The following is a 19567-nucleotide window of genomic DNA, read 5'->3' as shown; positions in this document are numbered from 1 at the left end:
GAGCAATGGCGCGCGCCATCTTTCTAGGCAAGCTAGGCTAGCTGATCGCTTACCGCCCCTTCTGAAGGTTTCTTTCCACCTGGGCAGCTGGACAACCAACAACCATGACCTGGGGGCGTGAGCTGGCTTGAGTTAGAGAGACAGTAAGGAGCATGTTAATATAGCCTATGCCTATGCCGAGCCTCTCCCCCCAAGGTAGCGCACCCGACGATGCGGGATGGGATGGTGGGTGTTTGTTTGTTTGTTTGTGAGGCGTACCGGTACATGTGTTTTTGTTTCTTCTCCGCGGATGCAACGAGAATGTCTTTCGAGAGGTCGTTTTCCTTCAGGCTTCGAAAAAGTCCTACTCCCTGTGTGTGCCTGTGTCTGTCTCTGAGCCTCACATGCAATGCAATCAGCCAGGTTCCAGACTCTGCACATCTTACTTCCTGCTGCTGCAAGTTCGCAGAGGCACAATGTATGTACGATGAGGGGAGGGGTCTTAGCTAAGACGTGTATCACGGATGTCAGACTCAGGAACGAACACTACCTTCAAAGAGTTTGGGTTCCTCGGCTTCCCATGGGAGGGAGAGCAAGAGAAAGACAGAGACTTTGAATGGGATTGGACAAGGGAGACAGACACTTCCCCCCCTCGTCCCCGATGGGCTAAGCTCCGGACATATTCCAGAGCCAGCTCCGTGCGAATCCCGGGGCCTGGAGACCCACCTCTAGCAAATTCCCACAGTCCCGTCGTGCCTCTTTCCTGGGACAGGGATATCTGCAACCTGGTGGTTCTGGACAGGGTTGCCAGGGTTCTCAGGCAGACCCCACTTGGGGGACACGGTTCCAGTCTTCCTGTTCCCAGTGAGAGGGCGCCCCGCTCTCCCAGTGTTCGCAGTGCCAGAGATTCGCACATCGCAGAACCCAGAAAAGCTCGGACATTCTTCCCAATTGGAAGGTACCAGGGCCCCCCGCTTCTCTGGGCCTCGTCTTCTCCACCCTTTTGTGCCAGCCGATGGCCATGGTTCATTCACCAGTGACCACCTCACAATCACAGAGGTGAGAGGTGAGCGCAGCAGAGACCGGGACGGGTACGCAGTACGGAGTATGTACATACCTTACTGTTGTTCGTCGTTGTCTTCCAACACGCCCACTCGCCGCCCCTCCCTCGTCTCCCGTCCTCCGGGCAGGCTCCTCGTCCAACCCAACTTCCGTGCTTCCCAATGGAAGAGAGAACCTGAGCCTCTGAGGTGGATTATGGATTGTGGATTGTTGCTGGGATGGGTTTCTGGCGGTACGTATCGTCGTCTCCCCACCCGCCACGACCACCGCCATCCACACAGTTCGCGATTCCACACACAACACACCCCTGGTCGCAGTCGTAGTCGCAGTCCCAATCCCCGGTCCCAAGTGTCCCAGTGCCTGTGCTGACGCTTGGTATGCTTGGTGCTGGCTGGCTGGAATGTGTCTCTGGGCTGTCGGGTGTCTGTCGCAATTCTGGTGTGTCCTTCCCTCCGGTACGGCTAGGTAGGTACGTACCCCTCTCACACTTTAGCAGCACCAGCACCAGTACCAGCACCAGCAGGAGGGGGACCCGCCCCATTTGTGGATCTCGTCTCCGGCATGGGGCCATTCCACTCGTCGACGAGCCATGGGAGCCACCGTGCTGTGACCAGTCACCACTTTCCCAGCGAGGTGGGTTTTTAGTGTTACCACTGCATTGGAGTCCATGTTTGGTTTGGCCGCCGTCTGGTCTTTTTGTGGTGGGTTCCTACGTAGTATGTCTTTTGCGCCTTGCCCCGTCTCTGGCCCGGTCTCTTTCCTGCTGCCCACGCCTCTGTTGTGTCTGCACTGCGTACGGATAGTGTACGGATACCCTGTGCTGTGCTGTGTTGTGGTGCCGTTTCTTCTTGGTACGGATACAGACACAGATACGTCGCTGCATCTTGCATCAAGTTCGCCAAATTGACCGACCGGCCGACCGACCGGGCATACAGAGAACATGGAGCATGGGGCGTGAACATCAACATGTGGTGCGCTGCACCGGGCGTGGATGAGGACAGCTGCAAAGTCTGGGACCGAACTAGCATTGGCGTTGGTGAGTGGACTGGATTGGTCGTGTCATGGAGCTGCAACCCGACGCAAGACGCAACCTGCAAGAGAAGAAAGAGGCAGAGCCATCGGTAATGAGAGAGCAAGGCCTGCTAGGGACCTACCCTACGGTAGATAGAGTAATGTTGCAAGAGGAGTTGCAGACAGCCCGGAGAGGAGGTATGTGTACCCGTACCTCACACAGTAAGGTAGTGTAAAGGTACATTTACGAATAGAGAATGGAAGACGAGACTCAGAGTCCAGAAGCCACCACCCCCCCAATGGAAGTCACCAAGGAAAACCAAACCAAAGCCTGGCACCTGCCTTTCCACCCAGCACTAGCCCTTCTCGACTCTAGCCTCCCTCAACCTTGCCTCTTAGCTCGCTGCACCTTGTTTTCCCACTTTTTCCCACACTTCCTTTCAACCACCTCGTCCCCGTCAACTTACCTTGCTTTCCCGTCCTTCTTCTTCCTCGTCTTCCCCCTTCTTACACCACACCCTCTCTCCCAGGCCGACTCATTCCGAACAACTTGAACAGTTCGTTCGTGATCCGACTCCTGCTCTCGTTCTCGCCCGTCCCACCAAAAGGTCACGGCAAGAAGAGGACAAACACCGTCTTGCGAAGGATCTTGCTTTCGCCAGCACTCACATCTCGACTTTCCCGCTTCGCTGTAACCGCCGACGATCGACGCCCAGTTAATCGCCTCCGGTCCCTAGTCCCATCTGTCTAAGACTGCACGTACCAACATCGCTCAACCACACAGCACCATTTCTCCCACCCATCTTCGCATTACACCTCACCCACGCCACCCGTACACTCGACTTGTTACAAAACGATAAACCGACCTCTCGTTTCCCTCAAATACAATTGTCCCTTCTCGCAAACCTACCACAACAGCAGCAATCCGGTCCTGTTCATTTGGATTTTAGTGCACTGCAGATCCTACCGTCTATCCCCAGAGCAGCCCACAATTGACCCAGGGATCCCACGTTTTCGCAATCGATCCGACTAAAACACAAACCTGCAACTACATCGCTAAACATGAGTTCGCCAGCACAGGCCGGGCCTTCGGTCCCGAAGGAGAAGAAGGGTTTGGGCAAGATTCTGTCTCGCGCCAAGACTGTCTTCAAGAGAGGCGATAGCTCCAAGCGCATGTCGACCCTGTCTACCACTGGACAGCAGTCTTCTGCGCAAGCCGCTACCCCTGGGTAAGCAAGATATTTCGCATGCTTTATCATCTTCAACTCTTTTTTGGTGTTACGGTACCCTGCCTGCTTTACCTATCTAACGTGCATACAGCCCATCCACCGCCGCCCCTGCGACCGAGCAACCTGCCGCTGCCACCACCACCAAGGAGACCGCCAAGGACACCACCAAGAAGGAGGCCCCCAAGAGCAAGTACGAGGATCTCGAGGGCGTCACCAGGGTTCCCCGATCCGAGCTGTTTGAGGAGCGCGCCAGGAAGTTGGGCGAGAGATTCGGTCTCGAGATCAAGCAGAGCGAGTGGATCTCTACCGAGGGCACTGCTCTCCGCGTCGAGAAGCCCATTCGCATGCGCGTACACCGAACCTGCCACAAGTGCAATGCTACCTTTGCTGCCGCCAAAGAGTGCCCGGGCTGCCAGCACGTTCGTTGCACCAAGTGCGTCCGCCACCCGCCCAAGCGAACCGAGGCCGAGCGCATCGCCAGCCGGGAGAAGCGGGCCGCCATTCTCAAGGCTCAGAAGGAGAACGCACCCATTGTTCCCGACTACTCTTACGACGCCAAGAACGCAAAGGACATTGTCCTCAAGCGCCCCAGCAAGACCGGAGGACAGGATCTCATTTACAAGAAGCCGCGTCAGAGGGTCAGGAGAACTTGCCACGAGTGCCAGACGCTGTTCACTGCTGGTAGCAAGACATGCTCCAAGTGCAGCCACAACCGCTGCACTGACTGTCCCAGAGACCCGTATGTTGCACCATTCCGTGTGCCGAGACTGACAGCTAACATTGTATCAGGCCCAAGAAGGACAAGTATCCGTTTGGGTACCCTGGCGACGAATTTGGTCCGAATGCTGTGCCGCATCACGAATGCCATAAGTGCAAGACGATATACCCTGGAGGTGTGGAAGATGGAACCGCATGCAAGAAATGTCAGCATGAGAAGTGTGTCGACTGCTCTCGTCTGAAGCCACGCAAGGTCGAACCCGAGCCAGACCCAGAGATACTCAAGAGCATACAGGCCAAGATCGAGAGTCTAAAACTCAAGTAATGACACAGCCAGCCATCACTTTTTTACACCGTCCGACTTGATTGAGTTGGATTGGAGGCTCTTGGATATGGCGGAGTGGTGGATCTCTACTAGCGAGCCTACGGCATTTACTGGTCAACCTCCATCTCTACGGCGCTTCACAAGTCCCTCATCCGATTTATTCATGTCGCACATGCATTCAACATCTTTTTCTTTCTTGCACTACAACGACACTACACGACTATCCACCACCATCATCATCTGCATCACATCATACCTTTTATTCCGCCGCTGCCATACATACCCCTCTGTCTTGACCACCAGTCAGAGGGATGACGATGAACAAGAAGCATTCACGCACCATGCGATCATGACCCAGCATTGTCTCGACCAAACAAAAGTACCTTTTACTGCCGAGCGAAGCGACCTATACCTACTGCATACAACTAGCCTGTTTCGAAGAGAAAAGAAAGAAAGAATTGAGGGAGAGGAGACGTACCCTGACGCACCTGGATTGGAAGGAGGGGGTGGATCAGGCCATAATCGCGGAAGACGGGACGAATCGGAGTCTGGCGGCTTGGAATGAAGCAGAGGAGTTGCATTGCAGCGACAAAGAACAGAGCAGTGATACTAGGCGTACGGACCAGAACCGACAAGACGGGTCCAATCAGGGTGGGCGGATTAGCCTACAAGCGGAAAGCGAATTATTCTCCTTTCATCTCATCATCACCTTCTTGCCATCTCTCACGAATCATCATTTACTCATACTACTACTACTTGGTACTTTTTATCAAAGTATACCCAAAGAACGGGCTTCCGACCCCAAACCTTGGCTTTTGGATAGGCTATTGTCCCTTTTTCCCCAATTGTGTCATATGAGACTGTGATCGACCTATTACCGTGAAATGTCCGAGAACGTATCATCGGCCCGAATCTTCGGGGGTGGTCCTACACTAAGAGAATAATCTCATCTGACCTTTTTCTTCCTTCTAGCGGTAGTTGACGAAGACTGAGTCGTGGTTTTCCTTCCCCCGACGATGTCACTTGGTGTAACGTAACCTGTGGGATGTCTTAATTCCAAAACTGTCAAGACGTGCCGAGGTGCCAAAAAAGCAAGTTTGGACAGAAAACGGGATTCTTGGTTCTGATTGAGTTGTCGGCTACCGTGGTACGGGTCTAGACAATTTGCCAAGCACGGACGGACCATTGGAACCCGCTTCGAAACCCGGGAAGTCGGTCGGCAACGGTTTTTCCTTCGAGGTTGATGTGGTGTTGTTGCGTACCTCTCTGTGTTTTTTTTTTTTTTGGTACCACGAGCCCGTGAGCCCGGGAGGTGGTGGTGCCTTGAAAGGGGGTGGCGGAAGCGGGAATCGGGATCATTGGGTGCGGTGTGATGGAGGGGTGTGTGTGTGTGTGGGTGAGGTGGGTGTTGGTGTTCCATTGGGGGCTTGGTTGGCGGGCGGTGTCCGTTTGTGAGGGCGGATTGGATACGGTTTCTCGGGCTTTTCATTTTCGTGACAAGAAATTATGGAAGGTTTCTGAAGCTACAATGGGTGGGCGGTCTTTTTTCTTGATGGGCCTTGGAAAGGGTTTCCGCTGGCTTGGTTGGCTTCGCCACGGTGGTTGCGGAAGATGTATGTTGGTTGGTTGTCAGTTGCATCTATCTGTACACTACATACTTGGTCTCGTGTGTATGCGTGTGTGTGTGTATGCGGATGGGTTGGGGCGACCTCAGCCGACCCGGCCGCCCCAAAAACCCGTAAAGCCGTATGACAGACACCCCTTCTAGAAGGTAAGCTAGAAAAGGGGCCGAGAAGAACCTAGGGGGGTTCTAGACAACGTTGTCTTTTTTTTTTTCCTCCCAGAGATTCTAGTCGTTGGGTGGGAAAGGGCGGTTATCGTAGGACGAATAAGGGTCCCAGGCATAGAGCGTGCATACAATCTTGGGGTTAGGTTACGGGCTCTGCTGACGTGCGTTGCGTGCGGTTTTGGGGGCCAAAGTTCGTGTCTGCACGTGTACGGGGGTATAGCGTTGCAGAATTATAGGAAGAGGGAGGTTGTGTGTGACTACACCGTAGCAGCAGTACAGAGTGGGAACGGTTTGGTGTGTGTAGTGAAGTCAAGGTAATCCGGTGGCGTTTTTGCTTAGTTTCCCTTTTTCCAAGATTTGTTCGGTCGGTCCTATCCGCCGGGGGTGTGGGTGTGGTGGTGAACCCGTCAGCCCGTTCGTGTGTGTTGCGCGTCTGTCCCCCGTCCGGCAGTTTGGGTTCTGATGGATGGTTGGCTGGTTACGCTGCTGGGGAACCACGGAACGTTTCTTCTCTTTCTCCCTCCTCCTCCTCCTCCTCCCCTCCTGTCATGGATCGTTCCACTGATTTGGTGGTCTATGTTATGAAACCTAATCTGTGGGTAGGTAGCTTAGCTTACAGGATGTTCATAGGATGAGGTTCGTTTAAGATGATCTTGAGGGGAGGTGAGTGGCGGGGCTGAAGAGAAGGAGTGTGGCTGGGCCTTCTTCGCTGATTGGGTGGTGTTGTTGTTTCTTGTTAAGATGATGGCGTTTACGTGTGTGTCTGTGTGTATGTGTCTGGGATATACTCGTCGACTAGCTGATATCTCGCATTCGAGGTTGTGGATGTTGCGGATCCCAGCTTGGATGTGTGTCACCTACCTAACTCGTCGACTTACTCTTTGGACAGTCAATGTCTCTCACAGGGGAGTGAAGATGTTACCATCTTGGTCATATCTTGCCGCCCGGCGTATCCGTCTTGGCTTGTTGTCCAAGTAGTATTGGCTAAAGACTCATATGACGATGTGCTCTAGCCAGCTACAGCCTATCAGGCTAGATGATTCACATGGAAATACCAAGAAATGCAAAGGCACGTTCATGTCCGACTAAACACTCCAAAGAACCGGGTGGTAACATCAAATCCTAACGGCGTCTATGTAGTATTCCCAATCTATACAGGGTTCTGATGCCTGTCTATCCTAACAAGTACCGTCTCATGTTCCTTCGTCAGAAATGAGACACTTCTCTCCTCAGCGACGTCGTAGGCGTCCCGCCTAGGCGCCATCCTCACGTACGGATTGCTCAAACTGGATCACGCTGCCAGGAGGCAGGGCAGGCCCGAAAGTCTCGACGCGGGTCCGCTTCTGGCCAATGTACGCCGTCTTGAACGTGTCGATGCGCTGGTTGAGTCGCTGCTGCACGTCACGCACGATGCCTTTCTGCACCTCAGCAAGAACTTTGGCTTGGCCATCGAGCAGGGGTAGGAGCTTATGCGTGGGGTAGAATCGGCCCTTGAGATCCGGCTCACGAAGGACAGCGTTCTGCTTGAGGAGCACGCAGCGCCAGCGGTCGCTCGCGGCAAACTTATTGCGGAACGCAATCTCGTCGCGCAGTGGGCGCGGGAGTTTGTCATCCGGTACTGGGATGCCACCCACGGGTTGGTTGTCGCCGGTGATGGGCTGGTATATATCTCCCTTGAAGAATGCGTTACCAGGTGAATCGATAGGCGCGGTGCAGATCTCACGGAGGCCGAGGAGTGCGTCGGGGAGATTCGCCGCCGCGGGAGGTACGCCTTGCTCAGCGGAAAGACGCACGCGCAGGACATCACCAAGTTCGATCCGCTCGGCGCCCAGGAAGATACCGTGGTAGTCGATCTTCTTCCCTCCATTGGTCTCGGAAAGTCGGCTGAAAACAGAGAACGACACGCCAACCTTCTGGGCGGCCATCTTGGAGGAGTCGAGTAGCGCAACCTCGCGGCGGTGCGTGTCTTCCGGAGTAATCGTCTGGAAGAAGGCATCCCAATCGACCTCGTCGTAGGCCTTGTTTTGTAGATCCGAAATGCTGACGTTAGGCACCGAAAATGCAAGAAACGGGCGCGTTGTCGCTTCCAGTGTCTGGATGGGCGACTGATTAAAGTTGACATGTGACATTGGGAGAATCTGAAGCTCGGCTTTGTTGGTATTAGGGTTGATAATACCTGTAGCAGCCACGATGCCCAAACGCCAACCTGACGATATCTGGAACCAAACCAGTTCTCCGACGCGGAACAGCGCCGGAGCTACAATTCCACCGTAAGGCGGCGGGTAAGGCAGAAACTGCGGTTGCTGATAGACCGGCGGTGCCGGCGCATGTACCTGAGGTTGAACCTGCTGTTGAGCCTGGGTCGGAGCTGGTGCAGGCTGTTGCTGAACTTGCTGCTCCTGCTGGGTCGGCTGCTGGATTTGTTGCTGGACTGGTTGCTGGACTTGAGGTTGAACGGGAACCTGTGATGGAGCCTGAGCTTGCGGATGAACAGGAGTTGCCTGGATCGGCTGAGGAGGGTGCTGCTGCTGTTGTTGCTGCTGTTGTTGCTGCTGCTGTTGCTGCTGCTGCTGTTGCTGCTGCTGCTGTTGCTGCACAGGAGGCTTAGGCTGAACTGGGGCTTGCGCCGGGGCGGGGGCTGGCACCGCACGTGAAGGTATCGTCGGTATCGGAACTGGAGTTTCCTTCTTCGCCATTGGGGTGGGCACTGGCACAGGTGTCTCCTTCTTCGCGATGGGAGGCGTTGACGCCGCTGCGGGAGCGGGTATCGGGGACCCCGCAACGCCTGGCGGTATTTGAGGTGTAATCTTGCGCATCTTGGACGGTGGCTGAGTGTTGTTCGCTGCTGGCAGAGGCCGAGGAACATCCGAGACAGTCAAATCCTCCATGTTTGGCATTTCGCGAACGTTGCAGTGAATGCAACGACAGTCAGTTCGGTCCATCGAGCCGGACAGGAGCCATAGGACATGAAGACCAAATTCCTGCGGGCTCTTGTAAAGCTTCGACTTCACTGGATGCCCCGAGACCCAAAGATGCTTGGACTTTTCGTACAGCCAGTAGCCCCGTGGAAAATGCAGGAGCCAGGGGAGACCCTCTAGGAAGGGTATCAGTGAATGTACTACTTCTCATTTGCGGACGGCGAGCTTACCTGTCGGAGAGAGTTCTTGCTTCAACAAGATTCCCAGCTTTATGCGCCACTCTTGAAATCTTGCGTCATCTTTGTCTAACCGCACCATTTGAGGTTTCGCTCTTGGTACCTTCTCCAGTGCTGTCTTCTTCGCGTTCTTCGCAGCCGTATCGGCAGGGGTTGGCCAGTAACCCGCTCCATTGTCCTGGCCGTCGCTTCGACACACGTTGACAACAGAGTACTCTACTAAGTCGGACATCTTGGGTTGATGTGTGATTGCTCAGATGTCGACGACAGTGAGGTTCGCGCCAGGGCCGAATGAGAGCTCCGATGAGATGAACGGCCGCCTCAGACAGTTCCTAGGTGTCCAGAGGCAGCTTGCCAGTAATTCCGTGAGTCAAATTTATGGGGAATTAATAGCTGAGATGACCGCGGGATAAGCTAGATGTGCTAGCACATACTGCGCTTTTGTTGATGAAGGCCGTCGTGAGCTATGAAGTGGATCTGGTCTCGTGGTGGGTTCACTTCGTTCGATGTTGCTCAGGACAGTAGGCACCTGCCCCAATTAGCCTGAGTTGTCGATCCAACTCGAATCCTGTACGGGAGCAGGAAATATTTGGAGATAGCCAAGTACGATTAAAGTGCAATTATTCGCTGTCTGTCGCAAGTATTTGTTTGTCGTGAAGTTGAGCTCTTCGAAGTTGAAAGAGGTTGAAGGTTCAAAGAGCTCAGAGGTGAACGTGCACGCCTGTTTTCTTAGTCAGCGTGTCCACACCATGTAGAAGGTACCGCAATGGGTCCCTCGCCTAATCCAACCTCCCTTCTCCGGGAAAGGGCACGGCTGCCGCCGGGAGCCTCCTTCACCATGCTGCTCAAGTTCTACTAGACGTGTACCCCTCTCAAGAACGACTCTGGGGATCTCTGAGGCATGCTTATGTAGCCCGATTTCATTTCATATGTATGTCTCAGTGACGCTTGATTTCGCGCTGTCTGCCGTCATACGTCGATGAAGCCTTTACTCATCATAGCGAGGTTATACTGAAAGGCAGCTGACTTCAAGAGGTTTCGCGCGTCAACTAGCTTTGAATCATTATGACAAACAACTCAGTGGAGACGGACAGAGCCATGGAGTCTTGCGATTGCAACGGGAGACAAGGATCCCTTAAGCTAACATGCACGTTGCCCCGGGTGCATATCTCTGGCATTTCCTCAGCATCAGAGTTTTCCTCTCCATGTGATCATTTTGTAAGGTGAGTGCTGTCTGTGTCATTACTGCGAGACTTATGAAAATATCTACTATCTGAGTTGAGCGTGCGCTTGGCCCTCGACCCCTGAAGAACCCGCTTCCTCCCATTGTATGACCAATACATTAAGTGCACGCTTTCTCCCACCATATAATGGATGACAAGATGAACACATGGGAACTGCAATGGAAAAATAACGATAGAAACATCTCATGAGACAATTGCTTCGGGTCGGCGGAACGCCACGAAACGAATCTCCATGCTCTGGCGTAGGGGTGATTTGGACAGCGGATTGTTCACTGCGCAGTGAAATGCCCCTAAGCAACATTAACATCGAATACTCACTCTGATGAAGCATAGCTTACGAGGCCGCGTTCCCTTCGAATCAGTGTTCCTAAACACAAGGATATCATCTGGCATTTGCCCTGCAATATAATGCCATCTGTGCTTCTTGTTTGGGTGAAGGAGCGAATTCTCGCTCACTCGATCCCGGTGAACGGCATCACTGTCAAAAATATCATCTGGAGCGATTGAAGTATAGTCGCAAAGCGTCAGTGGATAATCGTCGTTCGGGCCTGTCAGAGGGCGCCATATGCTATGAGGTTCGCGGTCAGTAAATGCCCAGTGACATGTACCGAAGGAGCCCGCTTGCTGGACACTGCCGAGCTCGCGAGCGACGTACTTCAGAAGATCATAGTCTTTACCATCGAAGAACTCCAATTGCCCTGGGAAGCACATTTGCAACTGTGTCGCTACACCCCGAATCGAGTAGTCGCAATGCGGGCGTGTAGCAGGCTGTTCGTGCGTTACGAGGTGAGCTGGGCTACCTTGTATAGCAGGAAATCGAACGTCTCTCTTGCGGACCTAAGAAGGCGTCGAATAGCAAATGTTAGAACGTATTCCAAGACAGCAAGGATCGGTATGCTAACTGTGAGACTCATCGCGTCAATCCGCTCGTACTCAGGAAAGTGTGTCTGAAGAAGTGCTTCGGCCTCCTTGAAGCATACATCTTCAACTTCGCGAGGACGCATGAGGATACCCTCCGGTGACACAGTGGATGAAGATTTTAACACACAAAACCCATGAACATTGAGATCGAATGACTCATGAGGGCTTATGTGCCGGATCAGCATTGCCGTTGAGCTGGAAACATGGTTAGTCTGCGGCTTGCCATCTCCAGGATCAAAGTCCGCGCTGTATGGTTTCTCCCTCTTAAAAAGGGGATCTTTGTGAACATAGCGTATCTCGGTAGTGAAATCTTTGGTTGAATCCATCTTGGCGGTACGTCTGCTTTCATGCTTCTATTTCGCCGCTGTGACCAGCCTATTTAACTCTTCGCAGTGTTCTGTTCTTCAGAGGCTCATCAAGATAACGAGTTTACAAGGCTGTACGGCTTTGACCGCGCAACCTCAGCCATAGAGTTGTGAACAAACAGCTTGCTTGCCGACTTGCGGTTTTGGTTATGACATGCATGCTCTGAGAACCAATCATCTTTCCCCAAGCCGACATAGACCAACCCCGAGGTGACCACCAAGGCGACGAGACAGCCATCTCGCGTCTACAGCCGTTGGTAACCGATCATCAACTTAGCCTTGTGCTCGGTAGCATTTGAAGCCCCGCTGCGCATCTTGTGGTATGTCATGATGCACAATGTGTTGTAACACTATTTGACCTCCACGCGGCACATGGTGTGCGGCATTTAAACGATATAATAGTCATATGATTGAAAAAAGGCACATATCTCGCCTGATCTTTTTCTAACAGGCTCTAGGGTAAGGCAGAACTACTAGGCGGTCTATGCCACGTTGTCATCGACATCTCAACTGGGTTGATTTCCAGCACAGCTATTATGAAAAGTGACGGAAAACCCACGAGGTGGTGGGCTAATCAGACCTCTTCCAGTATGTCGAACTGCTGACCACCCACCGTAGGTTCATGTCCAAGGGTGCCCCGAGGTGTTGCGAGTCCAAATCACAGGGGTTAAGTTGCTCCTCGAAACACGTCATGCGGCGACCAGACGTTGACATGAGGCTCTGCGCTCAAGCCCGAGTGGTAAGTAGACGTGATCTGATGGTTGATTGATTGATCCAAATCTGATAGCCGGTGTCATAGGATCACAAAATCTGGGAACTTGCCTCTTTGGAGAATCTTTCCCAGTTTAGTCACATACGATACCATCATCACAAAGCCAATAGGATAGGCGATGCTGCTGTACCCGCGAATCTTGTTGTATGATTGGTGCGTGCAACACCGAACTTGCGATATGAGCGCTATCTCTAATGCCCCGTAAAGTTCCATTTTCAAATGATAGGAGTTCGGCTTCACGCTTTGATGACGTCTGAAAACTCCTTCAGGCACCCGAGTGCTGCCACGCTGAAACCCGATGGTCGTTTGGGATCCCTATCTCAAAGGAGGAAAACGAGCTGACCTCTTTCTGAGTAAAGCTGTGGCTCGAAAGACGGAATAGATGAAAGTATATATCGACATGTGTCAAGGTAGCGTACTGCTGAAACAGACTTTTCCATCGTCGTTAGCATGAAAGCCTATAAAGGGAGAGGAGTATCCCCAAGACAAAATGTTCAAGTCAAGCACCAACTCCCGAATCTCATAGCCACCGGAAACACAACCACGAAGAAGTCCCTAAGGGATCGACTCCAAACAATAAATCATGTCCAATTTCTTTCTTTCACCGACCGAACCCGCGGAAGCTCGCAAGATGAGTACCGACAGCAACGACGAAGCTCCCCAAAGCCAAGAGCAGGAAGTAAGGGTTCAGCCGTGGAAGGAATGGTTTATTCCTGAGAAAGCAGTGTCGACCGACGATGGTAGGGAGCGGATCATACTCCGCTTCGGTGATGGTCACGGAAGCCTACCTTCCCCTCCACGCAACATTGACCTCGGGCGGTCCAAGCCAAGCAATAATTCCGACGAGCAGGATATGGTCGGTTCAAGCAGTCTTTAGTTTGTCAGATACTGGAGAATATGTAATACATAACGCAACTGCTGGTGGCGGAAGATAGAATGAGACTTTGTATTCTGGGCCGACGGTTGTTATTCTCAAGGCGATAACTGCATAAGAGTGGAATCTACTTACTCATACTGAACAACATTAAATTGGTTTGGTCCCATTCGTTTGGCTTGGCACAATTTGCATTCAGTCCAGGTTCTGAGTGACAACTGTAGACTAACCTTGTAAGGTTTGCTGCCTTGAACCTGTGTAGTATCTTGCCTTCAGTCAGAGCTCGGTCGCCTCTCTATGCGCTTGTAAGTATAGACCAGAGAGGGTCGGGAGAGTCTCTCTGAACTCTCAGATTGCAGTGAATCTAGCAATAAGGGGTAGAGAGATGATCTAGCGGAAGGTGGCAGAGTGAACTCAATGCCAGAACTTCTCTCCCGATAAACGTGTGGACCCTGACGTACCCAAGCATGAGCCTTGTGCACTCTTGGCGAGATTTGTTGTACAAGCCAAGGTTCTACTGCCTTCAGGTCTACTGGCAAAAGTGTTGCATATGAGATGTGATGCCTCTAAGGAAAGACTTTTCCGAGTTTCCCGCGACATTTGAAGTTGACATTGAGGTTTGACGAGCCGGTAAATATTGTGCGTCCGGGCTTTATTATTCAGATAAATGTGGCTTTTATGCAAAAATTCGTCCATTGCTTTGCCAAATCTGCGAGGCACTATATCGGCGGACTCGAAGCTTGCGTTACATCAGGGCCTTCTTACCTATCCGCACCAAGGTCCCGAAGTAAACTGCCGAAGAGGTCATTTGCATTCTCCAACTCAAATAGCCAAGACAATAAATTGTCTGGAGTACAGCAGCTGATCGGGTCCAAGAAAGCAGCACTGTTAGGACTGATTTCTTGGAAGCCAGCCCTGAAGGTTGTACTCAAGGTCTTCTAGTAAGAAGCCTTGGAAACTATACTGGGGTCGTCTTGGGAATGCATCAGGCGTTCACAGGCGCTTCGACACTCTGAAAGAGTCTGACCCCGATTCTTAGTTAGTCCGCCTACAATCGCAGGGGCCAGGACCGAACCACCAAGTATCTCAGATAGGATGTATGCCGACTTCTTTTCGGTTTCCAGAAGATCTGCCTTGACATGATCAGCCAAGAAGGATAACAGAGATTGGGCACTATCTTCCGGGTTCAATGGGGGAATCTCAAGTCTCTCATGAGCTAGATCGGAAGCAAGAGAACGATTTTGCGTTGTAATCAGTGCTTGCCCCCGAGTCCCTGGGAGAGGCTAGTGCTCTCGCAGGAGCGCGGATTCCTCAGCATTATCGAATACCATAAGCCACTGGCAATCTGTTGACTTGAGTTTAGCGCTGAGGTCTAATGTTACGGTAAATACTGATCTGTCTGCTGCAGCCACTATCTTACAGACAAAGGCTTCATGCCATTTATGACGAATGATCGGTATCAGAACTACATCACCTTGGAACAGGAAGTCTTGGTCTCCTACCGCCTCCTCTTCGGGCAAAGCGCTCGTTCGAGAAAGATGATCAAATCGCAGCTCGAAAAGCTCGAGAAAGACAACGGGCAGTCGATTGATAAGATGCTGTACACCCTCTGAGGTGCCAAGAAAGAGGTCGACAAGCTGCCGCGCGGCATCTGGCCGGTGGGATGTAGGGACTTTGAGCAGGAGAAGCTCCTGGAGAGCGACGTCTACAGCGCCCAGAGCGACTTCCCGCGGTTGGGCTATCGCCTGATCAACCTTCAGAGGTTCAGCCTGCGCCATAAGCCTCGCCGGTTGACGGACCTGTGGAGGGACCGCAGGAATCCGCTGCAGTGGTATACCTTTTGGGCGGTCCTGTGGGTTGGAGGAGCTGGTATCATATTGGACATCATACAAACGATCCTTGCGGGGGTTCAAGTTGCCAGGTCGTGAAGGGCTGAATGTTCTAATCCTTTGGCTAGGAAAGTGACCGCGTCCTTCATCCTACTCGATGGAAGTTTTCCAGGCAACGATGGGGAAGAATTTCCTGTTCTGGACTGTGTTGCTCAAACTGGAAATCAAATCTTCGCAAGGAGCATGAAAATCAGGATGACTTATGGGCAAGGTTTTGAGAAGCCTCGTGTGGCTTTATCGACCATTGGGCGTTCACTGCGCAGACGACATCGAAGCTCAGACCAATAAAATCAGAATTGGAGTCAGACATTCCTCCATTCCTCGGCACTTCCCAGACTTCAAATCACCGCGATAATGTAAATGTCTCTCGTAGTAGGCAGGCACTGGCGACTCAAGGGAGTCAAAATGAAGCTTATTCTGACTCGCGGTTGCATCCCTCTTTACCTGCCAGCCACTTGGGTACAGCACCCAGAGATCTGGGTTAAGGACCGTGACGCCCACCACCACCTTTATTCACACAACAGTTGCGGGCAGTTTCTGAAAGCTACGGATGTAACGACCACGCGTGCACACACACGCACACACACACACACACACACATGCCTATTCTGACAAAATGTGGAAGGCGACGGCGGGATGACTAAACTACGGGCTTCGTGACTCGTGGAGAATCGACTGTTCTGGCCCATGAGCTGGCTGGCTGGCTCTACATGATCTCTCCAAAGTCGCCTCAACACACACGGTATGGAAGGGGGTTGTATTGGCTTATTTGCTTTCCATGGCATGGCTTGGCCGCTAAATCGTAGTCAACAAATCCTTTCCAAAAAGATTTGCGTCGGGATGGCCCTTTGAATCTCCGTATCATGTAAGACACTGAGAAATCCGTCATATACCTGTGTAACCGTGGCTGGGGGACGGTATCGAATCCGGCGTCTTGCTTGAGCAAGAACAGCCGAAGATGTGACCCTGATCGTCGATGATGTCTCTGGCGCTCTCTTACCCCAGATCTAGGCACCCCCAGATCTTGATGATTCAGGACGCGGAGGTTCAAGCCCCGCACCATTGGGCAGTCATCCGGGTCACTATGTCGGCTCGTGAGGAGGGATTGGCGTGGAGGTCCCCTTCCCCCAGCTTAACCTGGTTATCAGCGTGCATGGTCTACAGGGAGATCTTTCGCAGAAAATGAAATCAATACGGGCCTTCGACCCAAGTGGTATCATTCGATCATAACTCGTAAAACTATTGCTTCGGGTACAAATACACATTTACAGGTTTCGCAGGCCCCTCGGACGTATCAGACGCATCAGAACCAACGAGCGGCCACTGGTCGTCCTCGGCGACCTTTCTCGACCCGTCCATATTCAGCTCCCTCAGCTGAATCCCGTTCCCGTCAGCCGTGGGCGTGTACAAGCCGGCGTCATCCGCAACATAGGGCGTCAGGGAGATCCGCGGCGGATACGTCAAGCTCCTGCCCCTTCCCCCCATCCTCGAAGAAGAAAACGCTTGTGACATCCGGGTGCGGGTGTTGCGTCGCTGCTTATTGTTGCTCATCCTCCTACTATTACTCTCGCGGAGCCGCCTCGGAACGAGCCGTGCCACCAGGTAATCTCGAAACGTCTTGGTCGTGCCAAAAACGACAAACGTCAGCAGGCTAGCGGACACGCCGGGCAGAAAAAGTATGATGTCCAGATGCAGTCGTTCCGTGCTGAGGTCCGGGCTCTCGCTCAACGAGTCGCGAGAATTTTGTTTTGCGGATGAAACTTGAAACATAATGGTCACCACCTGAAAGATGCTTTTCGAAGAAGAACGAAAAACCACCCGGTTAGCTTCGTCGACTCCACACTACAGACTTTGAGGCTTGGGGAACCCCCCCATTTGAGGCTGTACTTACGCTAACGCAACGAAAGCTATGCTGAATCGTACAACAAGCCATCGATCGTAGATACTTCGGCGGCGCGTTTCGCTTCCGCTGTCGAAGACGAGCGTGTCGCTGCTTTTCGTGCTGTTGGAGCGTTGACCATATTGGACATTCCAAGAAAGAAGGTTTCGGCGCGTGTGGATGTATTTGACCAAAATAACCATGAGGAGAACTCCGCTGCCGCTCAGACAGAAACCCACTGGCAAAAGGGTTAGATGCAGTTGATGTACAACGGGGTAAGGAGACTTACTGATGCCATCAGCCAACACTAGAAAGGGTACTGTCTGCTTCTGGACAGCCTCGAGTCGTAGAATTCCCATCAAGATCGCGGGTAACAAGATAGCAATGGCTTTTTCGAAGTAGTTGACTCGTTTGCGAGTCGACTTTACGGGCTCCAATTGGAAGATCGATTGCGTGAGAGCAACTGCCCAAAAAAAGGTCAGGGCCGCTTCGACGTTGTAACTGTAGAACTCTAGGAGCTTGTCAGAGAAAGGTATGAAATCTGTTGGCGAATTGGATCTTACGGATATAGAAAAGTACCAGGTCCAGGCCAGTTGACTGGCCGGCGATGGCAAGCTCAGGATTGCCGACGTTGGCGTTTGAATGCTTGAATTGTGCAAGCTTGATGTCTCTCCATCGTACAATTGTGTGAATTTGCTGGGCTACAGAAGCAGCCGTCGACAAACCAGTGAAGTATGATACCAGGGCGACATCTGTTCACAAGAGCGCACGTCAGTATCCTGAATCACTTCCTGGATCCACAAACCATGACTACTCACAGCTAAGGCCTTCACGATGGGCATACACCAGCCATGCCATGAGAACACTGCATGCTAGGCAGAACAAGGAGTAAGAAAGTACTGCTATAGCTGTGCCTAGCTCTTCTTGAGGCAGCTGAATGGCCATATCACCCCCTTGGATGTTGGCCCAGCAGGCCAGACATGAATACGGAGCTGTTGACCGCAGGCAGGGAACAAGGTGACGGGGGACGAGGAGAAAGAAGAAATTAAGAACTGGGGAGCAAGCAACGGCATGGCCATGTTTATCATGCGGCCCTGAGATCGATCCGCCCCCTGCGATCGACGCAAGGTTGTCTCCCCGGACCCGACTCAAGAGTAATGGAAAGGGAACCCAAGATCGGTCGGTTTGGACATAGGCGCCGACGAACCTTGTTCGGTGCTCGCAACGATATGAGGTGTGCTACGCAGGCGCAGGCGGTTAAATGACGAGATGGGACTTCCCAGCATTCCAGAGACAGGGCAAGGGAGTTTGGGCCGACTTGAGAACCGCAAGCCCCCCTACAGCGTATAGCCGGCGGACTAGAAATGTCTTGGCTGGGGATCCTACGAGGGGGTGGTGGCGGGGCCGCTCGGGATGGTAATGAAGAGTTTTACCTTGTTGTAGTGTGGATAATAAAGGTTGAAACACGATAGTGTACGAAGGCGATCTCCAGAACAATATTACAACCAGGTCGAAATGGCTTCGGAGGCTGTCCATTCGGATATGTCATGGCGAGACAGATTGACATTGTGACGGCATTCTAGCTGGCTTCTGGGTGCGATTCTGGCGGCATCTGCCGACCACAGACTCGGTGGCTGCTTGACCCGAGATGAAAACGTTGGACGCCACGCTCCGTCTAATAGAAGACATCGCTAGTTTGCGTGGGTTAGGCCGAAGCAGCAGTGCGCAAGCGTCGTCGCAACTGTTGCGGAATACAAGTCCATAGGCCGACCAAGTGTCAAACTAAAGGCTGCTAGAGGGTAAGTGGCATGGCAACGTACGAGTTCGACCGAACTCTCCGCCTCCCATATTGAGACCAACCACAATTGTCGCTGGGGTTTGAGGCAACGATGGCTCGAAACATGTCTGGTAAGTGGAGGCGCGTTCTCGAGGCAAGATTCGTTGCCGACTGAGGGTGTGTGGACTGACGGACGTTGCGGATGGGGTCTCCCGGACCAGCCTCAACCCGGCAGAGGCGACCGGGCCGATGGGAGGCAACATACCGCGTATGGCAACCTCCAACAATGCGATGCCATTGGAATTGATTGGAGGCTGCACTGTTGTCGACAGCGAATTCGAGCCAGTCGGTGGCTGAAAACACAGTTTCCATCTTCTGGAAGACAATCTCCCCTTAAAGGAAGGTCCGAACATGTCAGAGTTTCGACCAGTTCGATACGATGCTCATCATATCATCTCATTGTTGAGCTGAGTTCGATGGCAGGGGAGCATGCCGCCTACCGAGTGCTCGGTGCTTGGGCTCATAGAGGGACAGGGTGAATCCATGAAGGTGATTGGGGCTAGTGGTTTTGTATTAACCT

At 52.5% G+C, this 19567-nt stretch overlaps 7 protein-coding genes across 7 annotated transcripts; 3 read left to right on the top strand and 4 right to left on the bottom strand.

Annotated features, from left to right (window-relative positions):
* Positions 1–1005: 1005 nt before the first annotated feature.
* CABS01_04538 (uncharacterized protein) lies at positions 1006–2069 on the bottom strand (the record flags this gene model as incomplete). Its single annotated transcript, XM_060537909.1, has 3 exons — positions 1006–1454; positions 1519–1645; positions 1839–2069. 3 exons carry the CDS (start codon positions 2067–2069, stop codon positions 1006–1008), a joined length of 807 nt encoding a protein of 268 aa, XP_060389571.1.
* Positions 2070–3114: 1045 nt separating this feature from the next.
* CABS01_04537 (uncharacterized protein) lies at positions 3115–4323 on the top strand (the record flags this gene model as incomplete). The annotated part of the gene is made up of 3 exons (XM_060537908.1): positions 3115–3281; positions 3373–4020; positions 4071–4323. 3 exons carry the CDS (start codon positions 3115–3117, stop codon positions 4321–4323), a joined length of 1068 nt encoding a protein of 355 aa, XP_060389570.1.
* A 3042-nt stretch (positions 4324–7365) lies between these two features.
* On the bottom strand, positions 7366–9498 carry CABS01_04536 (uncharacterized protein; the record flags this gene model as incomplete). Its single annotated transcript, XM_060537907.1, has 2 exons — positions 7366–9206; positions 9261–9498. The coding sequence occupies 2 exons, from the start codon at positions 9496–9498 to the stop codon at positions 7366–7368; spliced, it is 2079 nt and encodes a 692-aa protein (XP_060389569.1).
* Positions 9499–10693: 1195 nt separating this feature from the next.
* Positions 10694–11757, bottom strand: CABS01_04535 (methyltransferase CmcJ; the record flags this gene model as incomplete). Its single annotated transcript, XM_060537906.1, has 4 exons — positions 10694–10800; positions 10849–11078; positions 11166–11347; positions 11413–11757. 4 exons carry the CDS (start codon positions 11755–11757, stop codon positions 10694–10696), a joined length of 864 nt encoding a protein of 287 aa, XP_060389568.1.
* Positions 11758–13151: 1394 nt separating this feature from the next.
* On the top strand, positions 13152–13445 carry CABS01_04534 (uncharacterized protein; the record flags this gene model as incomplete). Its single annotated transcript, XM_060537905.1, has 1 exon — positions 13152–13445. One exon carries the CDS (start codon positions 13152–13154, stop codon positions 13443–13445), a length of 294 nt encoding a protein of 97 aa, XP_060389567.1.
* Positions 13446–14875: 1430 nt separating this feature from the next.
* Positions 14876–15370, top strand: CABS01_04533 (uncharacterized protein; the record flags this gene model as incomplete). Its single annotated transcript, XM_060537904.1, has 2 exons — positions 14876–14969; positions 15057–15370. 2 exons carry the CDS (start codon positions 14876–14878, stop codon positions 15368–15370), a joined length of 408 nt encoding a protein of 135 aa, XP_060389566.1.
* A 1200-nt stretch (positions 15371–16570) lies between these two features.
* CABS01_04532 (uncharacterized protein) lies at positions 16571–18155 on the bottom strand (the record flags this gene model as incomplete). The annotated part of the gene is made up of 5 exons (XM_060537903.1): positions 16571–17123; positions 17223–17448; positions 17500–17721; positions 17774–17962; positions 18029–18155. The coding sequence occupies 5 exons, from the start codon at positions 18153–18155 to the stop codon at positions 16571–16573; spliced, it is 1317 nt and encodes a 438-aa protein (XP_060389565.1).
* Positions 18156–19567: the final 1412 nt, after the last annotated feature.

Source organism: Colletotrichum abscissum (genome assembly GCF_030869225.1).
Source record: "Colletotrichum abscissum strain IMI 504890 chromosome Unknown Scaffold_9.1, whole genome shotgun sequence".
Lineage (NCBI taxonomy): Eukaryota > Fungi > Ascomycota > Sordariomycetes > Glomerellales > Glomerellaceae > Colletotrichum > Colletotrichum abscissum.
This window is presented reverse-complemented; position numbering and strand designations above follow the sequence as displayed.